The 27,714-nt window shown below is 29.6% G+C and overlaps 1 protein-coding gene across 1 annotated transcript; it reads left to right on the plus strand.

The window, feature by feature from the left end:
- Nucleotides 1-364: 364 nt before the first annotated feature.
- LOC111885512 (xyloglucan endotransglucosylase/hydrolase protein 2) lies at nt 365-27,714 on the plus strand. Its single transcript, XM_023881756.3, has 4 exons — nt 365-585; nt 22,057-22,157; nt 25,409-25,602; nt 27,324-27,714. Exons 1-4 carry the CDS (start codon nt 381-383, stop codon nt 27,712-27,714), a joined length of 891 nt encoding a protein of 296 aa, XP_023737524.3. The 5' UTR covers nt 365-380.

Genomic DNA, 27,714 nt, shown 5'->3' on the forward strand with positions numbered 1-27,714 from the left:
ATAATTTTTGTGGGACATTTTAACATGAAAAATTTGTAAACTTTTACAAGGAGAATATTCAGTAGTGTAATAAATGGCATTCTTATTTCAAAAAAAAATTAAAAGTGCACAATGGTAAGATTAAGTTCAACTCAATAAAATGACTTCAAAAGAATTTTTTTGAATGATAGGCTTTTTATATTAATAGCAAAAATAAACCGAAAAAGTAGCTCACACCCATAAAGCATTTCCCCAAATTAGCCTCATGATGTAACTGTGTTATGGGCTTGAGGAAAATTAGAAACAAACAAATCGTAGAAAATGTAAACAGAATATACACTTAATGCTTATATAATCTCATTCATATGCACAAAACCATACACACTAACAACTAAATATTCATGGTTTATTTGTGTTGTCAAATGGTTTTTCGTCAATGGATGAAAACAATGATGATTGTCTTTTGGTTCGAAATTTTTTTCATGCTTATTGATGCAACAAGAGATACGAGTTTCAATGAGAATTATTATGTAACTTGGGGAAATGATCATATTATGTTTTCTAAGCAAGGACGTGAAGTACAACTTTCGTTAGATCGTTATTCAGGTTTTATATTTCTTGGAGGGATATTCTTTTCCTGCTCTTTAATTTTATATATTGATGGTTTTCTAATTTTTTACTAGTAATTAATAAGGTTTGTCATATAAAGATAACTATTAGCTTGTTAAAAATAAAACTAAAGAATCCTTTACATTTTTTTGACAAAAATGTATTTTTTTTATATTGTAAAATGTTTTTGATATGATGTTATCCAATTTAACCTTATAATATTATCTTACAAAACGGATATATATATATATATATATATATATATATATATATATATATATATATATATATATATATATATATATATATATATATATATATATATATATATATATATTAGAAACCCTATGATTCCATAGAAAATACATAGAAACTAGAAACCATATAAAATCAATAGAAATACCCAGAAAAAAAAAACTTTAAGATATTTATTTATTTATTTTGACTTTACAAACCTAAAAATCGCAAGTTTTTATAAAGATTATTTGAAAAATATTGAATTTTCTTTAAAAAAAAAATCAAAATTTTAATTATTTGTCAACGAAGTTGTATAAACCTTGCGATTTTTAGGTTTGTAAAGTAAAAAAAAAAAAAAAGATATATCAAAGTATTTTTTTTTCCTTGCAATGTATTTCTATTGATTTTCTAAAGTTTCTAGTGTTTATGCATTTTTTATTGAACCTCACTCATATATATATATATATATATATATATATATATATATATATATATATATATATATATATATATATATATATATATATATATATCGTAAAGAACCATTATCCATATTTTAATAAAATAATAGTTTTAATCTTTTTTTGACATGTGTCATCCTATTATACATAGAAAAGAAATATTTTAAGATATCTATTTTTTTGACTTTACAAACCTAAAAATTGAAATTTTTTATACAAATTCTTTAAAAAAAATTGAATTTTCTTTAAAAAAATCAATTTTTTAATTATTTGTCAATGAATTTGTATAAAACTTGCGATTTTTAGGTTTGTAAAGTAAAAAAAAAGATATATCAAAGTATTTTTTTTCCTTGCAATGTATTTCTATTGATTTTCTAAAGTTTCTAATGTTTATGCATTTTTTATTGAACCTCACTCATATATATATATATATATATATATATATATATATATATATATATATATATATATATATATATATATATATATATATATATATATATATATATATATATCGTAAAGAACCATTATCCCTATTTTAATAAAATAATAGTTTTAATCTTCTTTTGACATGTGTCATCCTATTAGGCCTCCTAATTAATGTATATTTTATTCTTTTTTTGTTATGTGTCACCTTATTAGGTCTCCTAATTAATGTCTGTCACTAGTCAACTTATTAATTCTCCCTTTCAAATTTCAAATTTTAAATTTTCCACTCTAATTACATTAAATTAATAACATTCGAATAAAAATTAAAATAAAATTAATACAAATTATAATGTGATATAATTTCACATATTTATTTAAATTAACGAATATAACTTTATATAACTAAAAAATATCGCTTAATTAATAACTTAATTAATGAATAAACCAATCTAAAATATCAAAAATTAAAGTGATTGACAGGCAAAGAAAGGGTTGTAGATTGGTAAATTGGACGCTCGTGAACCAGATTATACCAAACTCACTTCCTTTTTTAGTTTTATTTTTTATGCCTTTTTTTGTCGAAAAAAATGAATATACAAACTTTCATGATTTTTTCGTCCTTTTTAAATACAGATTCATAGTTATATACAAAAAATGAACTTTTTTTTTTCAAAAAAATCCACTTCTTTTTCATTGTTTTTTGAAAAGTTAAGATTTACTTTTTATCGGAAAAAATAAATAAATATATCAAAATTCATATTTTTTGTACTCTTTGAATATAGATTCATGTTCATTAAAAAAAATCGAAATTTTAGATTAGATTTACATTGTAAATCTGTTGAAAACTAAATTATTTTCAATTAAGATTTACACTATAAATCTATTGAAAGCTGAATTATTTTCAGTTAAGATTCACAGTCTGAATAATTATAAGTAAGATTTACATTGTGAATACTCAAAACTGAATTATATACAGTTGACATTCACATTGTGAATAAATTCACTTGTGAATTTTACAAAATTAATTATAAAAAAAACTTACTTTTTTTTGGTTTTTAATGTTTAGGTTTATTTTTTTATCATATATATATATATATATATATATATATATATATATATATATATATATATATATATATATATATATATTCATAATTTTCTGTACTTTTGAAATAGATATTCATACATAAGTATAAAAATATAATTTTTCGAAATTAGTTGAGATTCACATTATGAATCTGTTGAGATTCACATTATGAATCTGTTGAGATCCACACCGGGAATTTAATGAAAACAGAATTATTTTCAGTTAAGATTTAAAGTATGAATAATAGTAAGTTAGATTCATATTGTGAATTATGAAAACTGAATTATATACAGTTCAGATTCACAATGTAAATGAATTCACTTATTGATTTTTACAAAAGGGATACGTACACTAAAGTCCTAATATTTTCATCGATGTGACAAGAAAGTCATAAACTTTATTTTTTTGACAGTAAAATCCAAATTACCGGCAGTTTTTGACACTTTTACCCTTTTTTTCCGGTTAGCCGGTAATTAGGACTTTTTTGTCAAAAAAATAAAGTTTATGACTTTCTTGTTAAATCGTCAATTAGGACTTTACTGTCAAAAAAATAAAGTTTAGGACTTTCTTGTGAAATTGTTGAAAATATTGGGACTTTAGTGTTGTAAAGTCCCGAAAATAGATCTACCAACGATCAAAGACAATCACAGATGCAAACACAAATTAATAAACCAATAATGAGCAAAATACCAAGCTTGCATACGCTTTAATACTGTAAAACGTCTGATACAACTTGGAAGTATACGAGAGCATCAACAACTCATAAAGACTGACATAACTCGCTATTTAAAGACCTGACTAGGAACCGTAAGGTGTTTACGGCCGTAAACAGTTTACGGCCGTAAACCCATTTTGGCCATAAACACCGTAAACTCAAAACAAAACACGAACAATTACTTTTTTACTGCTATCTACGACTATGCCTAGACCAAACCATTTTACAGAGTCTTTCAATCTCCCCCTTGGTTTGGACTAGCTCGGCCCCATTCCTTTCTTTACTAGCATGACATCCATTTGGCCCATAGCACCATTCCACATCTTTTTGCTCAAAATCTCAGCAACCATCCTGGTATACGCCTTGGCTCCTTGTTCATAGATATCTTCAACCACTTTGATTTGAAAATTGCTCAGATAATGAATATCCCACTTCCTGAACTGCAGAAGGTCTCTTCGATCATACAACCGTATGCACCCATTCTTGAGCTTAATGACAGCACCACAAGTATTTTCATCATAAACCCAACACTCCATAGAACCGAGAGATCCATCTTTATAACCTTGAATAATGGGAAATTGTTTAACTTGAGTCGTGGGCGGCCACATAACCAACTGTAAAGGTTTATCAGAAGAAGCTTCAAACACATCTGGATGTTCCAGAATGACTGACTCAGCAGTTGGCATTGTAGGAAATCCCTTCTTCACTTGCTCATCTAGAAAGAATTTGAACTGCGAAACCTGAGGATTGTTTAATAGATTAATAAACGGAGCTTGTGATAACTCCGCAAGATCAACCCTTGTCAACGAACTAAAGGCACGAATATCCTTATACAACTCTGAATTACCACTCTTGCGAATAATAATCCAAAGTCGAAGAGGATCGTGAAATCCCCAAGCAGCTACACCCGACCGATCTCCAAAAGTATCTCTGAATCGAACAATTTCAAGATCAGTGACAGTAATCAAAGATTCCCCCTTAGAATTGCTCTGAGTAACATTTCGCTTGAATAATAACTGCCCCCTTTCAGTATCATCTTCTTGATTTTTCCGAATGATCTCTTGAATATGAGAAGCCATAGGAGGAACAACTCTAATACGCTCAGCAGAACCAGAAGATTGACCAGCTGGCACATCTACTGGATACGCTTGCACATGTAAATTTATTCTTTGTTCTTCTACACTTGTTTTATACTTTTCACCAAAATCATCCTCCAGTTTCTTTTTCAGTTCGAAGTAGCTTGAAGTCAGCAGATTGAAATGTTCTTGAAGGTCAGAAATCTGCTTATCTTTTACTTTTCTATCCCTCTTAACTTCTGCGAGTTGTCCGCCAAGATAAGTTCTATCTGACTGAAGTTTAGACACTTGAGTACATAGCTCAATGTTCTGAGCACGAAGTTCAGCTACCTGAATGTCAAGCTCTATGTTCTTCTGACTTAATACCGAGATCTCCTTTCGTAAACTATCATCAGATGAATCATCATCAGGAGCATCCCCTTCACTTATAGAAATGTTCTTTCCTTGAGGGCTAGACGAACGAAACTGTTCCTCTGCCATATGCAAAGCTAGTCTCTCAGAAGCAGCATCCCTACTAAATCTTGGAACAGGAAAACCAGGCGGAGCTGAAGGGCCACCAACATCAAAAACTGAACTAGGTCCAGTTGCAAACATCTTTGTTACAGAAAGTCGTGTAGTAGCAGTAGTGATTGGTGGTGTAGGAAGACCACTGACCAAACTAGTAATTAGCTCAGATTGTCTTTCATCAAGTCTTCTCCTCTTAGATTGAGGTTGGTCAGCCTGTGGAGGTATTACACTAACAAATGGTTCAGATGACGGAGAAATAGACACGGGAGGGGAACATCCCACAACTACCTCCATTGGAATTGAAGTTGATACCATCTGCTCGGAAATTGGAGTAAGAGTTTCGCTCGTTTTTCTCTTCTCAGTTGATGGCAAAACACTATCATCAACATTTTGAAAAATTGTGTCAAATATCTCGTTAGACACAACATTAGCACTACTGGCTAAAGAAGCAGCAATATCATCATTATCAAATCCCGTAAGATCAAGATCTTCAAATGAGTCTCGTCCATCATCACCGGTACCTATTTCCTTTTCATCCTGTCTTTCATTCGACTCATGTTCATGACTAGAGGTACCTTGATCTCTCTGAGCTTGTGAATCGTCATCATCTTCAGTCACGTCTATCACAAAGTTTGCTGGAGTCGAACCCTCAGTAGACGTTTTCTCAGAGGAAGTCGGTTCTGATGATTCATATGACACTGGCGTCGCATCCAATTCTGTAAACTTACCGAATTTTTCCAATCGATAACGCCCTCGAAAGACAACTTTTCCTCTTCGGTTTTGCTTAATGAGTCCCACAGTGTGTGGACCCAAAGATTTCATATCCAGGGTATCTCCTGACTTCCTAACCTCAGGAAACTGCATCTCGACAAACAATTGAATGAAGCGGGGATATTGGAGAAAAGTATCCCTTGTAGAAGCCCGGATGTTTATGACAAATTCCTCTAGGATGAACTTTGAGAAATTGAAATGAATTCCAGAGGCCAAAGATACCAATGCACCGGTTGTGCATTGAGAAATTTCATCATGCCCACTCCTTCTACCGGATATACAACTTACGAACACATGAGCCAGAAATCTCCAATATGGATGAAGCAGCTTTTTCAACGTTGGCGGGTAGGTTCCTTCATAACTCATACGTCGTAGTATTCTCTGAACATCCTCTATTCCAATTTCTGTTGGATAGTTCGGTTGATCATCAATCAGCAACGCATTTCGAACAAAACTTTCATCGATTACAATATTTCGTCCTTGCACCTTCGCCGCGACTGTGAAATTTCCATCATCATCCAGCTGCGTCCTTGCCGTCGCCCAAAATTCACGAACGATGTTCTGATAGATCACCGGATTGACTGTCAAAGCTGATGCAATACAACATTCACGCAACCTGTGAATCATTGAAAGCATGTCGGAATGAACGACAGGTGGATCAGCAAGAACTATCGCCAGATTGTGCATGTCTGCAAACTTGAGATTTGCCATTTTCCTTCACGATGGTATACTTGTTTTTCCGAAAATCGAAGAAAAATTTTTCGACACCTTGAGAGCCTTTTGGAAGAGGTTTGCGGCCGGAAACTGTTGAGTGGGGAGATTCCGGCCGAGAACTCCTCTTTTTACCTTTTTACCTTTCCCTTTTTCTTACCCTCCTGCCTGATAGCTACCCAGTCTTTCTAATTTTTCGCCAATTAATAAAAATAAAACCTTTTGAGGATTAATTTAATAAAAACTTTTTAAAATAAAAGTAAAATAAAATTAATATAGAATTTTAAGTTGAAAAATTAAATAAAAATAAAATTAAAAGTAAAATTAAAATTAAAAATTAGAAATAAAAATAAAAATAAAAATAAAAAATCAACGTCAAATAAATTAAGAAGTACTTTAACTACCACTTCTTTTGTGATGCTTGGATCAAAGTTATTGGACGGCCTTATTCTACTTGTCGGTACCCTTATTTTTACATCTTCGTCTGACCGATTGCCAGTATTGTGGTCCACTTAAACGCGAAGGATTTGTGACATTTTGGACCTTTTACCAATGACATAGTTCGGGCATATACCTAATTGTAAATTTCTGGTAATTATTATAACTCCTAAATCTTACGTGAAATTACCTTATGACCATTTAATTGACTACAACCAGGGATATTGTTGTTCACCTAAATCGAGCAGCGAGATCTACAGACAATCTGTATGAATTCAATTTTTAGGTGTACTGGAACGTGTTTCCCGCTTCCTGATATGCCCCAGCCATCAAGAACTTCCAGAGTACTCCTTACACCGGGTGAGCAGACAATCATTCAGAGAGAGAAGGGATACAGAATCCTATTGCTAACTACTTCAGAGGGGTTGAGAAGAAGAAGGTTGCATATGCTGTGTACCAGGTCGGATTAGAAGTCGCGCAAAGGAGACAGCATGTGGCTAACAGATGAGAAGTTTTTTCACATATACAGTTCACACATATATTTCAAGCGCATATATATTTCCTACAGAGAAATGGAGTTGCATATGTTGTGTACCAGGTCGGATTAGAAGTCGCGCAAAGGAGACAACATATGACTAACAGAAAGAAAGAAAGAAAACGATTTTCTACAGACCTAATTTATCGGAATTTACCAGTCGCCCCATCCAACCGGAATTAAGGACAGAATCCGCACATCGAGGAAAAGTTAAGCCACGGTTCCAAGTACGGGTTCAATTAATGTGACAAGTAGATTCTCATGTTTATCTCCCTGCTCAACCTATCCGAGCGTCGTGATGTCAGATTAAACGGATCTAACTAGGTCAAGTTTGTCGAGTCCTTAAATTCATTAGGTTCAACTTTCCTAGTCAAGTCCCCTTTTAAAATCTTTCGCGCCTACCAGCACATCGAGCGCAGAGCGTAGATGATTCAACGTAGGTACGTTACGCTGATTCAGGTCGTCCTTTATCACTTATTAATATCATTTCCCATCACACTACTTACAACGAAGGCTGCTTTGAAATAACCCTAATTTAGATTCTTTACTGAAATGACATTATTTTTGGATTTTTGTATTTTCTTTCTCCCCCTAAATTTGTGCATAGTTGAGAGTTTTAAACAAAAGAAAAAATGCGCAAATTTAAACATACCGAACAAAAATTGAAGACAAACTTGGTAAAATGTTAAAATAGACTAAGAGGACCAAAAAAAAAGAAATAAAATTAAAATTAAAAAAAAACTTAATCCTCAAAACGTATCATTTTCAGAAATCCCACAAGCACATCAAAACGAGCTTTGTTAAAAGGTTTTGTGAACAAGTCAGCCACATTGTTATCAGTGTGGACTTGTTCAATTCGAATTAAAGATCGTTCATAACAGTCTCTGATGAAGTGAATTTTAATATCGATGTGCTTGGTTTTAGAGTGTTGGACTGGGTTCTTAGCAATTTGTATGGCAGCCTCATTATCACAATAGATAGGGGTTTCTGAGTAATTCAAACCGTAGTCCAACAGCTGATGTTGGATCCAAATAACTTGAGAACAACAGGCTGATGCTGCCACATATTCTGCCTCTGTTGTCGAAGTCGAGACAGTGTGCTGCTTCTTGCATTGCCATGAAACTAGTCTGTCACCTAGGTATTGACATCCTCCTGAAGTTGATTTCCTGTCAAGCTCACAACCTCCATAATTGCTGTCAGTAAAAGCATAAAGATTAAATTCAGAATTCTTCGGATACCAAAGACCCAATTTAGGGCTTCCTTTGATATACCAAAAAATTCTTTTAACAGCAATAAGATGAGAGAGTTTAGGATTAGCCTGAAAGCGAGCGCATTGACAAACTGCGAACATAATGTCTGGTCGACTTGCAGTAAGATACATTAGGGATCCGATCATCGATCGATAAAGAGTTTGATCTACGGGTTCGCCTTCTGGATCTGGAGACAGGAGGGGTCGTTCAGCCATCGGTGTTGAGGCAGATTTAGCATCATGAAGTGCGAACTTCTCAAGAATATCATCCACGTACTTGGCCTGATGAAGAAGGATGCCGGTTGAATTTTGTTTAACCTAAAGCCCCAAAAACATGGTCATTTCTCCCAAAGAACTCATTTCAAATCGTTTCTTCATTACACTTTCGAACTCCTTGCAAATTTGTTGGCTTGTTGATCCAAAGATTATGTCGTCGACGTATATTTGAACAAGTATCTGGTCTTTGTCGACATGCTTTATAAATAATGTTTGATCGATAGTACCACGTGTATAGCCATGTTCGAGCAAGTGCTTTGTTAGAGTTGCATACCATGCTCTAGGAGCCTGATGCAGTCCATACAACGCTTTATCCAACTTGTAGACATGATTAGGAAACTTTGGGTCGACAAACCCTGGAGGTTGATCAACGTAGATTTCGTCCTTCACCTTGCCATACAAGAAGGCAGTCTTGACATCCATCTGAAAAACAGTGAAGTTCATATACGAAGCGTACGCCAAGAAGATACGAATGGCCTCTAAGCGAGCTACGGGAGCATAAACCTCAGTGTAGTCAAGACCCTCGACTTGTCGAAATCCGCGAACTACCAATCTGGCCTTGTTTCGCACAATGACCCCTGAATCGTCCTGCTTGTTACGATAAACCCATCGTGTGTCAAGAGACTTTTTGCCCTTTGGTAACTCAACTAACTTCCAAACACCTAGTTTTTCAAATTGATGCAATTCTTCATGCATCGCATCCACCCAGCTAGGTTCATTTAGAGCCATTTCTACATTCTTGGGCTCAATTTGAGAAATGAAACAAGAATACAGACATGTATTCACGTCTCCACTTTGACTTCTGGTTTTAACACCACTGTCTAGCTGGCCTATAACATTCTTGAGCGGATGATCTCGTTGAATCCTAGAGGGAATTTCTTGGCTGATGTCATTGATAGTGACAGGTAGAGTGTGAATGTTAAGTCCTCCTTCATTTGTTTGTTGAGTAGAACTAGATGGTTCTGCAACATACTCATCTGCGATAAGGTCAGGAAAGAGTAATTCCATCAGGTTTGAAGAGACAGCGGAAGCATCAGTTGGAATGAGCTCTTTCTCTAATAATGTGGAAGGTCTTGATTCAACATTCGAAGAATCAATCTGGTCTGATTGAGGATTGAAGGATGTTACAGAAGATTCCCTTTCAATTTCAGCAGACGGCTCCCCCTCAGATGAAGCAGAGGACTCCCCCTCAACTGGAGCAGAAGATTCTCCTTTGTGCGAAACGGAGGACCCCCATTCAGTAGAAGCTTTAGATTTTTCTTTCAGTGAATTGGAGGTTTTAGATACAGGTTTGTATACTACTTCTTCGACTTCATCTTCAGAGATACTCTTCAAATGCAAATCAGTTCTTGAAACATCATTTGAATACACGTTTAAGGATTTGAAAAGTGACGTGTAATCAAACAACCAGTCCGGACCCACTCTCGCGTCTGTCTCATTCTCTTCTAACCAACGCACGTCATAGGATTCCACAATCTGTTTGGTTTTCTTGTTGTAGACTCGATAAGCGGTACGTGCAGCATACCCAACAAAATAGCAGTCATCAGCTTTGGCATTAAACTTTGGATTGGCATCTAGGTGAAGAAGGGTGCAAGGACAGCCAAAAACTCGAAAATGACTAACTGACGGTTTGTGACCATAGTAAATTTCATACGGAGTTTTCATTTGAGCTTTGTTGATGAGTACTCGATTTTGAACATAACAGGCAGTGTTGATTGCCTCTGCCCAAAAGAAAACAGGGAGCTTGGAGTCACACAACATCGTTCTTGCTGCATCCTTAAGTGTTCTGTTTCGCCTCTCAGCAACACCATTTTGTTGAGGTGTGTGAGCGGAACTAAATTGATGTAAGATCCCCTTCTCAGAACAGAAGTGATTGAGAACCGAATTCTTGAATTCCGTACCATTATCGGTGCGAATAGCCTTCACCCTATGATTGGTCTGATTCTCAATAAGTATGATGAACCTCTTGATCAATTCAACGACGTCAGCTTTGTTGGATAGAAAGAAAACCCACGTAAAACGAGAAAAATCATCAATGACAACTAGACAGTAGGAACTCCTATTAATGCTTAGCACATTCACTGGACCAAATAGGTCCATGTGAAGAAGTTGTAGAACCTGACTTATTGAGTTAACTTGCTTCGGTAAATGTGGCTTTCGATGATGCTTTCCTTGAGCACAGGACACACATTTCTCAAACGTGATAAAGTCTTTGACAGGTAATCCTCGGACCATCTCATTCTTTGCAAGACAATTGAGATTTTTGGCATTGGCATGACCTAATCTTCGGTGCCATAACATTGCGGTTTGCTCAGTGATCTTGGAGAACAAACAAGTAACCTGCTTTGGAAGATTGCTATTCATATCGATAATATAGGCATTTCCATCCCTTTTTGACTTTACGAGAATCCATTCTTCAGGGATGACAAAACCTGGCTTTAAAATCATGCATTCCTTGTCAGTGAAATGCGTAGAATAGCCTTTGTCACAGATTTGCGAAACACTTAGCAGGCTGTGTTTTAGCTCTGGAGCGAAATTCACATTTTCAAAACTCAAGACTCCATTTGATACCGTGCCCTTTTGTGTAATTTTTCCTCCATCTCCACCCGCAAAAGAGACGTATCCCCCATTAAATGATTGAATGTCGTTCAATTGGGTGATGTCTCCTGTCATGTGCCGGGAACAGCCGCTGTCGACGAACCATGGTCTGACGACATTTCCCCGCAACTGCCCCTGCAAAATGGGTGGGTTTAATTAGATTTGGGCACCCAGGTCATAATCTTCCTGGGTAATCCCGATGCCTTTTCAGATTTATTGCACATGAGCTTCTCTGAGGATACAGAAGACGTATTGGGAATAGATTTGGGTTTCCATATATAATTAGGTTTTTTGAAAAATTTAGTCAACTTTGTCATTTTATGTCTGACGATCTGCTTAAAGCAATATTTACTTCTACCAGAATTGGTTGAAGATCCATTATAGCTTTGGGATGAGCTTGACCTTTGCATGGTTATGCTCCCTTTTGACAGACTGTTCAGGACAAGGTGATTAAAAAACCTTTTATGACTGTGAAATATGCCCCTTTTTCTATTTCTTTTATCTACCCAATAGTCATTTCGAGAGCGACTTCTAGAGGAATTTCTATTTAATGATCTTCCTCTGAATTCGTTCTCTCCTCTTGGAAGATTATAATTCACGAACATTCGATTAAGACAATTTCTAGCAATATGACCCTTAGTGCCACAATTAAAACAAATCTGATAGTTATTGTTAGAACTTGTGTTGCATTTGTCAGATTTGTTTTCCCCACAAACATACTTGCTTGTCTCACAAAAACATGCAGTATTATCAAGTGGTGAGGCAAGTGAGGGTGCTGTATTTATTGAGGGTTGTGAGACTAATGGTATGTTAACATTTTTATCACAAACGTTTAAATTGTCAACCAAATTGTTCAAAGATTTATCAGACATATCAGAAACATTCAAAACTGTATCAGAGATAGCAGCTACTGTATCAGAATAATTTAAAACACCACAAGAAAAATTGTCACTCAACACATTTAACAAAGAATTGTCTTTATTTAAAACAAAAGCTTCAGGTTTAGACTCGATTTTATTTTCAGAAACACATCCTTCAACTTTGTGCTTTGACTAATTCAAGGATTGATCTGCAGGAGAAGTAGAAATGTTAGTACTTTCAACATTAATAAATCCTCCCGAAACAAAACCGGAGGGCTTGCCATAAATCATAAATGATTCATTGGCAATCTCTTCTTTGGACAAAGGCTTGGGATCGTATGAATGATTGAAGGGAGGAGGTACATATTTATACCCTAGACCTTTTGATTGATTTCTTTTAAATTGCATACTTTGGTCTATCATATTTGCAACCACCTCACTTGAGAAATCATATTTTCTGACATCAAGTTTGGCGGTCTCAAAGTTTCCTTTCAATGATTCAACTTCAGCTACAAGCTCAGCATTTTGTTTGACTACATAATTGTAATTTTCACATTTGTTGCTGTAGTCTTCCTGGAGTCTCCTAAAGTCTTTAATTTTTGATTCTAGTTGAGCTTTAAGTGGTTTTTGTCCTTTTCGAAGTCGATACCCTTCATATCTAAGGTCTTCTACGTCTCTTATTAATTTATCATTGAGTTCACGAAGAATCCTAAGATTTTCTACTTCATTATCTAATGTCTCAATTTTATCCTGTAAAGTTTTCACATAATCTATACAAGCCTTAGAACATGATGGGAGACTTACCTTGTATGAGTTAGGTTCATGGGAGGAGGATACCATCAAGCTAAATTGAAGTTTCATCATGTTATCTTCAGCTGCTGCAGTCCTTGCTTGAGCGTCATTCCTCACTTGTGCTAGATGAGCATTTTCTGGTCCAGACAAATTTAGGGCTTGTATTTGATCATCCCAGTCAAATGATTGAGCAACCATAGCCTTTTCATTGTTTGCTTGACCACTGCTTCGATTATTCCTAACTGCAACCATTGTTCTGTCATTATTGACCCTTCTATCAGGGTGTGGGCAATCACGAGCAAAGTGCCCTGGCTCGTGGCAATTGAAACATCGAAGCTTTCCTTTGTTGAATCCAACCTTCTTGTCAGCACTTATTCCCCAATTGTTCTTTCCTGTCTTTTTGGCAAACTGTTTTGCCCTAAATACAGCCATTGCAATTTGCCATGTGATGTCCATTTCCTCCACATCCTCTGGATGGATTTGATCGAGATCTGCAAATGACAGTTGAGGAGGAAGTTCCCCAGCTACAAGAGCATTGTAGCAATTCACAAGTCCTGCTGCAAAGACAAGGTTTTCATCACCCTCCTTTCCCTTTGTTGAAGAGGCCACATTAGAGGATGAAGCATTTTGGGTGGATGTAATTGGTTGTCCTTGAGGGTAAGGAATGACCGGTGCAGAGGAAGATGAACCTGCAGAAGTATAAGAAAAAGAGGAGAGAGCATTATTAGATGAAATGCCAAGATTGGCAGATGAGTATGAGTTCACATGATTGATCTCTCGCTGTTTGTCATCAATATCACATGCTTTGATGACAGCCATCACTTCAGCTAGGGAAAGTCGACTAAGATCCTTAGTCTTCTTGATTACTGCTACATTCATGTCCCAAGATTTTGGGAGAGCATTTAGTAGCTTCTTGTTAATCTCTGACTTCGTATAGAAAATCCCTGCCACAGTCATTTCAGTGTTGAGAGTGGTAAATCTCTGTAGTTGGGCTTCGAGAGTCTCTCCAGGAACATAATTAAACATGTTGAAGCGTTGTCTCAGCATATCTTGGCGACTTTCCCGCATGTCTTCATTTCCCTCATATACTTCAATGAGAGCTTCCCACAAAGCTTTGGCAGAAGTATACTCTCTGAATCCTTGAGCAATGTCTGGAGATAAAGCCATAGTCAAAATGGCCAAAGCCTTTTCTTGTTCTTCTACACTCTCAAAATCTTCATCAGTGTAATTTTCAATTTCCTTATCGACTACCTTTCCCCCAACCATAGTGGTGATTCTGACTGGATCCTTTAAGACACATTTCCAAATCTTAAAGTCTTTCATCTTTATATACTTCTCAATTCTATATTTCCACTCGGGGAAACCATCAGCTGACATAAGTCTTGGAATTCGCGTGGTTGTACCCATCACAGCATCAATCTCTTGGTATTGAGTTGAATTTTGTGTATCCATTTTTTTTATTTAAAACAAAAAACAAAAAATTTAAGGCTGTAATAATGTTGATTTTGTCGTGAAAATTCAGGCAGATAATACTAGGCCGTAAACTCCCAGCCGTAAACTGGAGTTTACGGTCAAAAATTATCTTGTTTTAACAATTAACTCAATAATTAATTTCAATTTTATAAAATCAATCAACGTAGCCGTAAACCCTTAAGCCGTAAACTCTCTACCGTAAGCTTAGGCCGTAAACTTGAGTTTACGGTCAAAGAATACTTATTGATTTAAACTCCGGAAAAATAGTGATGCAAATTTCGATTTTCGGAAAGTCAATTTCTGTGAAAAATTTCAGTTTACGGTCAATGAAATTCAAATAAAAGGTTTAGTTTTAATTTTAAAACACAACTCAATTAAATCCCAGAACTAAGGTGTGAATACGAAGGCTTGGAGACGAAAAAGAACTATCGATTTCGAAGAGTGCAGATGAGGCCGTAAGAGGAGTTTACGGCCGTAAACAAAGGCCGTAAACTTCTGGAAACCTTGATTTCGACTGAAATAGATTTCTCTAAACTGCAGTGGGTGTCGATTTAGTTATAAACGCAACTGTTGAACGCCTTTGACACTGGTCTAGCTCTGATACCAATTGTAAAGTCCCGAAAATAGATCTACCAACGATCAAAGACAATCACAGATGCAAACACAAATTAATAAACCAATAATGAGCAAAATACCAAGCTTGCATACGCTTTAATACTGTAAAACGTCTGATACAACTTGGAAGTATACGAGAGCATCAACAACTCATAAAGACTGACATAACTCGCTATTTAAAGACCTGACTAGGAACCGTAAGGTGTTTACGGCCGTAAACAGTTTACGACCGTAAACCCATTTTGGCCATAAACACCGTAAACTCAAAACAAAACACGAACAATTACTTTTTTACTGCTATCTACGACTATGCCTAGACCAAACCATTTTACAGAGTCTTTCAAGTGTATATATCCCTTTTTTTTGTTTAGAAATTTAATGGTATGATACTCTTTAAGCATAAGAGTTATCGAAACCTTCTCTAGTCAGCTAGATCCTATTGATACCCTTAACGTTTGCTTCTTGTTAAACCATTTTATTAATCTCAACAAACCAATATTGAAAAAAATTGAGATAATCAATAAAGAAAGAAACAAACAACCAGGGTTGTGTTGGATTTTTACAGTCCCAAAAATGGAGAAATAAGAAACCGAAAGAAAAAAAAAAAAGCGAAATTGCCCTTCTTTCCCTTCTCCACATTCACACCTTTTTTACTAGGCATGTGTTGTTTGTGTTTGTATAATTTGTCCTCACTTTTTAGTTTAAGATTTGGTGGCGAAGCAAGAAAAAAGTTTTACAAGTCTTTTCACCCTTTCTCACTCTCTCTTTTGCATACGTTTCTCCTGATCATGATTGTGTCAGGGTAACGATGATGGTACGAAAAACAGTGGTGATGCAACAAAAGTCACAATTAAAACTTCTTGGGTTACGAAAATACACTAAAGTCCCAATATTTTCAACGATTTGACAAGAATGTCCTAAACTTTATTTTTTTTTACAGTAAAGTCCTAATTGACGATTTAACAAGAGTAAACTTTATTTTTTTTTGACAAAAAAGTCCTAATTATCGGATAACCGGAAAAAAATGGTAAAAGTATCAAAAATTGCCGTTAATTTGGACTTTACTGTCCAAAAAATAAAGTGTATGACTTTTTGTCAAATCGATGAAAATATTGAGACTTAACTGTATATATCCCTTTACAAAACTAATTTATTAGTAATCAAAACATTAAAATATTATAAAATTACAACTAAGTATCTTTTGATTCATTTGTAAAATTCACTAAATTAATTAGTGAATGATCAAATAAGTGAAATAGTAAGTCATATTATTATTGTGAATCTTAAAACTGAAATATTTATAGTTCACAGATCAAGGTGATTTTTTTACCGATGTTGATGTCTATTTATAGAGGACAAAAATTCAAAATTTTTGGTATATTTAGTTTTTTTTGATGAAAAATAAACCTAAATATAAAAAAAAACAAAACAAATCGAAATGTTTTTTTTTAAATTGTTTTTTTATATAACAATATGAATCTTTACGAAAAGAGGACAAAAAAAATATGAATTCTTTTATGTTTGAATTTATTGTTTTCGATAAAAAAAATTACCTAAAATAATTAAATGAGAAAAGGAAATGAGTTTTTTTAGGATAATCTGTTCATTCGCGTCTAATGTAAAAATCTACAACCATTTCCTTGGTCGTGGATCCTTTTAATTTTTGACGCACACGAGTGATTCATTGGTTTGTTGTTAATAACAGTTTTATATTGAACATCACCACACATACACATATACATACATACATACATACATACATACATACATACATACATATATATATATATATATATATATATATATATATATATATATATATATATATATATATATATATATATATATATAAAATAGTTCATTCAAGATTCTGAGTTTTTTAGTTTTTTTTGAGACATAGACACAATTAAAACCATTTATTTTGAAAAACAATAAATAAAAAATAACGAATTTTTTTAATATTAATTGTGTCATTTGTTATCCAAAAATAAATTAAATAAAAAATTAGCATATATATATATATATATATATATATATATATATATATATATATATATATATGTGTGTGTGTGTGTGTGTGTGTTTGTGTGATATTTTAATAGATTATTAGCATATTTCAACAATTTTATTAGACTATTAGAATATTTTAACAATTATAGTAGAATATTAGAATATTATAAAACTTCTGTTGAATATTTATAATGTAATATGTACTAAATTAATTAATGTAATATATATATATATATATATATATATATATATATATATATATATATATATATATATATACACACACAGAGAGAGAGAGAGAGAATAAGTATTTTGAATTCATTAGGATCAATTTTTCAATAATTGTTATCAAAAGATAACTAAAAATACTTAATTCACTAATTTTAACCTCTTTCTCAATGATATACAAAAATATATCATGCATATAAATTATACTTGTTTTAGAGCTTATTTAATTTGAAAAAGCATTTTTTTTGAATTTTTTTAATGAATTATTTTCTATTTCAGTGTCTTAACTTATTAAGACATTTTACATCTATAATTTAATATGCACAATTCTTACAAATATTTGAACTTTTTTCATGTATATAATATAAATGGCACTATATGTTGAGAAAACTTTTTTATTTTTAAAATAGTTTTCAATAAATCACCTTCTATAGCAACGCCAAATGAGATGTTTTTTTTAGTAATCTAGAAAAATGTGCATGTATATGTTTGTTATGTGCACATATGCAAAATTATAGCAAAAACAACATCAATAATACCCTTAATCTTATTCCAAACATACGAAATATCACTCGAAAAAACATATATATATATATATATATATATATATATATATATATATATATATATATGTTTTTTCGAGTGATATTTCGTATGTTTGGAATAAGATTAAGGGTATTATTGATGTTGTTTTTGCGTGTGTGTGTGTGTGTGTGTGTGTGTGCGCGCGTGTGTGCGCATATACATATGAAAATATGCACATTAACGTACAGATGCAAAACGTTTTAATAAGTTAAGATACTATTGTAAAAGGTGATTCATTGTGAAAAAAACAAACGAAGTTTTCCAAATGATATACATATAGTTCATATTTTATGTTATATGCAAAAAGAAATTGTTTATCATTATGGAAAAGGTTGAAAAATGATTAATTTACATGATTTGAGTTATTTTTTCGATAGAATATAAACTCTAAAACAAATATTGAAAAAATTATCATAATGATCTCGTTATTCATATGTGAATAAAAGTGTATCGGATGTTTATTACATTACATTAGTTATTCACTTATAAATAAAATGTATGTTTAATTTTTGTTACAGTTTAAGTATCATTCATATATGTATATAAAATATAATAAAAAAAATCTAACCTAAATTATATTTTTTTACATCAACTTTTCGTTACATTCTATATTCATATATGAATAAAACGTATATTAACTCACGTCATATGTTATATTCATATGTGAATAAGATATTTATTAGATTTTTTTTACAGTTCATTTGTTATTTATATATGAATAAGTACTTATTTATATATGAATAAATATTTATTCTTTATCAGATTTTTATTATAGTTCATTTGTTATTCATATATGAATATGTACTTATTCATATATGAATAAGTAATATATTAATAAAAGACGAAGTATTTTGAATATTCGACTCACTTATTCATATATTAATAATAAATAAACTACCATAAAAATCTGATAAATGTTTTATTCACTTATGAATATAACATAATGTGAGAGCTAATACACATTTTATTTATATATGAATATAACAAGTGACAAGAGCTTATGTAAAAAATATATTTTAGGTCACAAAAAACTTTATTACATGTTATATTCATGTACTAGGTGTATGACCCGTATTGTACACAAGTTTATTAAAAATAAAATTTTAACATAAAGTTGTAAATATTACGTATTTTTTAAATTAATAATTATCTATAAATAAAAAAAATATATAATAATGAATAAAGTAAGTAATTCAATACATACTAATAAAAAAAACATTGACATATTTTAAAAAATTATGTTGAAAATTAATATGTAAACACTAAACATTTTTTAAAGTAAACTTTCGAAATTAATATAAACAAAATGATAATAAGTAGGTAGTTGAATGTATACTAATAAAAAAAACTATTGGCATATTGATATGGCGAACATATTAGTGAATTTTCTTTTATCAAAATATAATTTATATGTTTGCGTTTGTCTTTAGGGTCATTTGAATCCATATTATATTTTATCTTTAAAACAATAATATATCCTTAAATAAAATTACGATGAAAAAATGCTATCAAATTTTAAAAATTCAATTATTAAAATGGAGACATTGTAAATCTAAATGTGTTGCTATATAAAAATATTGTTAATCACTATACATTTTACATGACTTGAGTTTAGTGAAATGTAAATTCACATTTTAGTCATTGTTTCAATATGTATTACATGTATAAAATATTATATATATATATATATATATATATATATATATATATATATATATATATATATATATATATATATATATATATATATATATATATATATACTATTTAATTGTCATATAACGTGTATAAAAATGATATTATAGATAGATATAATACTTAGTATTTTCTTAAATATATTTAGAAAAATTTAGGAAAATATATGCATATATAGATAAATATAAATTTATATTGAAAAAAATATTTACCTGAATACGTGACTTAAAAAAATGCTTAATTCTAATCTTTTAAAAATATGTATTAAATATCTACTATATATAAATATTTACCAAGGAAAGAAATGACTTAAGCATTTATTCTCAAGATAAATAGAATTATTGTATCTACCATATATAAATCCTTATTAAAAAGTGAATTTTAAATTCTAAGAAAATAAAAAATATAAGAAAATAACTAGTAGAAAAAAAATCAAAAAAGATTAGAAAAATGACATGTGTCAAATGTAATGAGAAGATGATATGTGACAAAATCATTTTCATTTATTAGGGTAGATGAATGATACTTAAAAATGTAATAAAAAAATAAACATATGTTTTATTCATAAGTGAATAAGTAATGTAATATAAAAAAAAATTCAATACACTTTTATTGACAAATGAATAATGAGACTTAAAACTATATATATATATATATATATATATATATATATATATATATATATATATATATATATATATATATATATATATATATATATATATATATATATATATATATATATATATATATATATATAAAAGGTGAGGTTCAATGGAGAACCATAATTAACTAAGGAACCAATATTTTTTTCAACTTTTAGAACTTATTTTTTATCAAAAAAAACTAAAAATACAGAAATTCAAAACTTTTTATCCTTTTTCCAATGATATCAAATTCGATTTTTTTTACGTTAAATTGACAATGTGAATTTTTGAAAATTCACAATGTGAATCCGAAAAATATTTTTCACATTCACAATGTTAATATATGAATTTAGATATTTTTAGATTTTTTTTCGATAAAGAATAAGCTCTAGAAGTTGAAAAAAAAATTGGTTCCTTGAAAAACCAATAATTATGGTTCTCTATTGAACTTTTCCCTATATATATATATATATATATATATATATATATATATATATATATATATATATATATATATATATATATATATTGTTAAAACTATATCATTATCAATGTCAATCTATAGAGAATAAAAACATTACGAATTTTGATATATTTAAAATCGTTTTTCACTAAAAATAGATCCTTAAATTTAAAAAAAAATGGAAAATTATGTTTTTATATATATATTGCGAAAAAATAAATGTATAATTGAGATTGATTCTTTCATTCTCAACCTCTGATTTATTTTTTTAATTGAACTTAACTTTCTCTTTCTTTATGTATGTGTGTGTGTGTGTGTGTATATATATATATATATATATATATATATATATATATATATATATATATATATGTTCAAATGTTTTCAATATCTATTGTGTGCTAGAATGCACCAATAGAAATTTAGTATTAATTGTATGTACATTAAATGTTATCCATACTTATAACTCGTTTTTTATGGAAACCAATTAAATTTGTTATTAATGTCAACAATAATATTCTTTCAGAAGGAATTCATATCTAGAAGAATGAGAGTGTAATCCAGCAGAATGAGAGTGTAATCTACTAAAATACACTCTCGTTCTTCATATTCTATGCAACTTTATTGTATTTTAAATGAGTGAGTCTTGAAACAAAATACGAACTCATATATAAAAACATAGATGCAAATTAATTATGAAAGAATGTTATTGCTGACATTAATGACGGATGTAATTAGTTTCCATAAAAAGAGAATTATAATTATGGATATCACTTAATATACATATAATTATGGAAATCATTTAATATCTATATTTATTTAATTAAATAATTATTTAATTTACAAAATTTCTATTGGTGCATTCTAGCACACAATAAATGTAAAAAACAAAATAACCTAGCCCTATATATATATATATATATATATATATATATATATATATATTCTTATACGTAAAATTACATGATTGTTTATATATAATGAGTACTAACAATTACACATATGCATAGGTTCTGGATTCGGGTCAAAAGATTATTATGGATCTGGATATTTTCAGATGAGGATTAAATTACCGGGTTGGGATTCTGCCGGTGTTGTTACTGCTTTTTATGTACTCACGAATGCCCTAAACTTGATCTTTTATATTTCTCTCTCTCTCTATCTTTCTCTCTCTCTCTCTCTCACATACACACGATCACTTACTCTTTCTCTCACACACACGCGTGCGTGTGTGTGTGTGCGCACACACACACACTCACACACACACACACACACACACACACACATATATATATATATATATATAGAGAGAGAGAGAGAGAGTCAAACTATGAAAATTAATGTCATCACACCCAAAAATAAATGAATTTAACTATGGATAATAACTCATTAATATTTTCATAACAATGAGTAGGTTTCTTTTAATACGACGTCCTAGATATGGTATTACATTTTCATAATATTTATTCGTATACATGTGTGTATATATAACTAGGCGAACGCCCGTGCGTTGCGCAGAAACAACTACATAGTTGAAGTCTTTACAAATATATGTTTTATTTAAATATAACAATAATGATGTTGTTAAATTTGATATAATAATTTGTATATATACTAAATTGATATAATTTATTGATTATTTTGAATTATATGATAATATATACATCTATTATAACTTCATAATCTCAATCGTTTGAATGACTTCTACCCGCGAGTTACACATTAATAAAATTAAATATACTATATGATTTGATGTTATATATAGTTGTTTTTATTGTTAATTAACTTTTTAAAATTTATTTGCTTAATGTTTTAATTTCTATCATTATAATTATTTAAAACATCAAACATTGTTTTTTTATTTTAAAGCTAAAAATATAATCATTTATATAGAGTTATTTTTAACTATTGTTATTGTAAGTTATTTTAAGCTACTTATTTGGAAACTTTTAAAGATTATAAAAATATATTTAGGAAATATTTTAGTTAAATTGAGATTATAATTTAGTTTTTACATTTATCACTACAATTTATCACTTTTAACTATTTACAAAATATTCTTTAGTTTTTTAAATGGAACTGAAATATATATATTTGAGTTGACATGTAATGCGCAGTAACACCTATATAATTGAAGTCTTTTCAAATATATGTTTTTTTTAAATATAACACTAATGTTGTTGTTAAATTTGATATAATAATTCGTATATTAATTTGATATAATATATTGATTATTTTTAATTATATGATAATATATACATCTATTAGAACGTTATAACCTCAATCGTTTGAATGACTTCTACTCACGAGTTATAAATCAATAAAATTAAATATTATATATGATTTAATATTGTTTATAGATTTTGTTATTGTTAACTAATTTTTTAAAATTTATTTGTTTAATGTTTTAATTTCTATCATTATAATTATTTAAAACATCAAACATTATTTTTTGATTTTAAAGGTAAAATATAATCATTTATATAGAGTTATTTTTAAATATTGTTATTGTAAGTTATTTTAAGCTACTTATTTGAAAATTTTTAACGATTATAAAAATATCTTTAGGAAATATTTTAGTTAAATTGATATTATAATTTATTTTTTGCATTTATCACTATAATTTACCACTTTTAACTATTTACAAAATATTCTTTGGTTTTTTTAGTGGAACTAAAATTTATATTTAAGTTGACACTGTAATGTTATATTTAAATTAACAATTTAAGTATTTTGTCCAAACTGTTCAGTAGTTGTAGTTTTAAATTGATAGTGGTTTACATATAATAACATATTAAATCTAATAAATTAAGTATAATATGTTAAAATTTAAAGACATTACTTTATAAATAGAAGTAAATATATTATTTTAAAATTGAAATTTAGTCTATTTATGATTACACTTTAGGTTTGATATTTATTGAACCTTATTAACCAACTTATAATCATCATTAGAATGACACTACAATTTATTACTTTTAACTATTTATAAAATATTATTTGGGTTGTTTAAGTTAAATAAAATTTATATTTAAGTTGAGCCTGAATGTTATATTTTAATTAATAATTTAATTATTTTATACAAATTGTTCAAAAATTATACCTTTAAAATGACAATGGGTTACATCCAATAATATATTAAAACTAATAAATTAAGTATAATATGTTAAAAGTTTAAAAAACATAATTTTATCAGTAGAAGTAAATATATTATTTTAATATTGAAATTTAGTTTATATATGATTACACTTTAGGTGTTATATTTATTTAACCTAATTACCAAATTATAATAATTATTATTATAAAGAAATTGAAAAGTCATGGGAGTTTCAAATGAATGTGATGAAAGGAAAAAAAAAATGGGGGTTTCAAATGCATGAGATTCAAGAAAAAAATGCTAGCTTTATAAGTATGTATGATTTCAATAAGGAACCAAAAAGTCAATCTAAATTGTTTGATTACAAATATAAAAAAAAAAAAAAAAGATGTAAAAATATCGTCTACAAAGCCATATACAAAATTATAGCAAAAATATGGACATTTTAGGAATAATGTACATTGATCGTAACTACTTTATGTTTATAAATGTTTAGTTTTTTTTTTATTTCGTCAATTTTACGGCTTTATTTTTCTCAGAAAAAATGAATATAAAAATTTATAATTTTATGCTCTACAAATAGTTTCATATTTGTATTAAAACACAATTTTTTCTTCACGCGAAGTCGCTGATATTTAGAATGTGAATCTGAACCGTATCTAATTTTTTTACACATACTAATTCACATTTGAATGATATTTATAACTGTTGTTTTTCTAACTAATCATTAATATATAAATAATTGATACTCGATATTTGATATAAATTTTCATTATGTACAATAATCGTACAACATCTAACAATCTTTGGGTTTATATAATTTTCATTTACTTTCATTGAATGATGAATATGGATGATAAATTTTCATGCAAATAATTCATAATCTAAAAATATGAAAATTTCATAAAGAAAATTGAATAAATACTACATATACATTTGTATTATTTTGATTATGAACATGCATTGTAAGTTATGACATTCAAATGTGAATCTTGTAATATCATTTGCAATATTATCTAATATTTCAAGTGTGTTATTAGTCACAAGTGAATTTATTTATATTTACAAGTGAATTTATTTATATTTATATCTGAATTGTTAGTTCGATTTGGTTTTCGATTTCGAACCAAATAATACGAACCCTTAATACATAGATACTTGTTATTAAGATGAACTATTTATGACACTTATCATGATCAATGTATACATGCTTTGCATATTTCTCAATACCTTCATTTCAAATTTTTGCATAAAATTTTATGTAGTTAAATACAAATCTTGGCGCGCACGATGAGTTAGACTTTGAGTTCTTAGGAAACAAACCAGGCAAACCTATTACCCTACAGACGAATGTATTTGCAAATGGAGTTGGAGGTAGAGAGCAAAGAATTCGTCTTTGGTTTGATCCCTCGACAGACTTCCATTACTACAAACTATTGTGGAACCAACATCAGATTGTGTATGTACTCATCTCATTTTATCCTAAAAACGATACATTGTCAACAATATATTTGTTTTAAGATGCCTTAAATGGTTCAATTAGCTTTTATTTATTTCATTTGAACACAATTCCGAGTCCACCAACAAAAAATACAACTCTAACCCATTAAAAATTATTTTTAAATTGGTTGTGTATATCATGCAAGCATTAATATAAAATTTATAATTTATAAACCAATTTAAAAAATTATAAATCAATTTTTTATATTTTAAAACTTCAAACTGTTAAAAAAAATCAAAACAATCATACCCATGAGCGATAAGGGCGAGGGTGTCATAATATTTATGTTTCTTTTTATATATATTTTTTTATATATTACTTTTTTCTTTTTAACTTTTGTGTATACTTATCTTCATACTCACTAAATCAAGGTAAATGTCAATTAAAGAGAGAATTATTGACTTACAAATGTCATTATTTATATGAGTAAAAATAAAACAAAAAGTAAAAGGATATTTAAGTTTCATAATTATAATGTACACTTCAAACTTAGAACATATTCATCTATTCTTTTCATTGCAATATATTTCTATATTTTTGAGGTTCGTTTTTCTAACATTATATTGATGTATTTTCCTCAACCTACTTTTATTTTTATTTCATCTATTTTATTTTAGGAAAGGTCTCCAAAGTCTTTGATGTAGTGAAATATATTGTTATTTGGTGTACGGTAAAAGAAATACATTATCCACAACGAAAATGATTACAACATATTACTATTACGTATAAAAATGGTCGCATTTGCTAAAATAATAATTAGCATATAGTAGTTATTTCTTTGAATTTAACACTAATAAAACGTTTGTCAAGTGAGACTTAAACTTTTCTTTTTCTTTCCTCATGTTTTTTGTATGGAATACTAATAAAAAATTATTATTGTCAAGAATGTCTTAAGGAAAAAATATATTATGATGGCACATACTCTAATTAGAAATATATTGGGTTTTACAGCCACCATCAATTTAAACATTCTAAAATGAAGAAACATCATGTTTCACGTATTTCAAATTTAAGATGATCTATCGTTCAAATATATATATATATATATATATATATATATATATATATATATATATATATATATATATATATATATATATATATATATATATATATATATATATATATATATATATATATATATATGATGAGATTCAAAAGAGAACCATAATTAACCAAGGAATCAAGGAACCAATCTTTTTTTCAACTTTTAGAATTTATTTTTTATCAAAAAAAAAACTAAAAATACAGAAATTCATAACTTTTTATCCTTTTTCCAATGATATAAAATTCGGTTTTTTTTACGTAAAATTCACAATGTGAATCTTCAAAAATTCACAACGTGAATCCGGATTCATACGGTGAATCCGAAAAATATTTTTCACATTCACAATGTTAATATATGAATTCAGATATTTTTAGATTTTTTTTTTCGATAAAGAATAAGCTCTAGAAATTGAAAAAAAAAATTGGTTCCCTGAAGAATCCATAATTATGGTTCTCTATTGAACTTTTCCGTGTATATATATATATATATATATATATATATATATATATATATATATATATATATATATATATATATATATATATATATATATATATAGATTTACAACTAGTTCTTAACATACAAAAACATTGTTAAATAAGGCCTAACTATATTATAATCTTGTTTCAAGGTTTTTTGTGGATGACATACCAATACGGGTATTCAAAAACGACATGATGAATGGTGTGGGATTTCCTAACAAAGCAATGCAACTGGTTGTAAGCTTATGGGATGGGTCTAGTTGGGCCACCGATGGTGGTAAAACGAAGGCTAATTGGGCTCATGCACCATTTCTAGCTCATTTTCAAGATTTTAGAATTGATGGATGTGTCTCATCACCCAGTGGTCCTAATAAGGACTGCTATTCCTCAAGGTATCCATGGAATAACCAAAGGTTTTGGCAATTAAACAGTCGTCAATTAAGAGCTTATGAGAATGTGAAAAGAAAGTATATGAATTATGACTATTGTACCGATCGATCTAGGTATCGAGTGCCTCCTCCAGAATGCCATGAGTGGTAA

Source organism: Lactuca sativa, chromosome 9 (assembly GCF_002870075.4).
Source record: "Lactuca sativa cultivar Salinas chromosome 9, Lsat_Salinas_v11, whole genome shotgun sequence".
Lineage (NCBI taxonomy): Eukaryota > Viridiplantae > Streptophyta > Magnoliopsida > Asterales > Asteraceae > Lactuca > Lactuca sativa.

What these genes read in the sequence shown, in the direction of transcription:
- LOC111885512 (XM_023881756.3), top strand. Translation starts at nt 381, where the DNA reads ATGGTTTATTTGTGTTGTCAAATGGTTTTTCGTCAATGGATGAAAACA. An exon ending in TTCGTTAGATCGTTATTCAG is followed by an intron (nt 586 to 22,056) that starts GTTTTATATTTC and finishes ACATATGCATAG; the next exon opens with GTTCTGGATTCGGGTCAAAA. An exon ending in GTGTTGTTACTGCTTTTTAT is followed by an intron (nt 22,158 to 25,408) that starts GTACTCACGAAT and finishes AATTTTATGTAG; the next exon opens with TTAAATACAAATCTTGGCGC.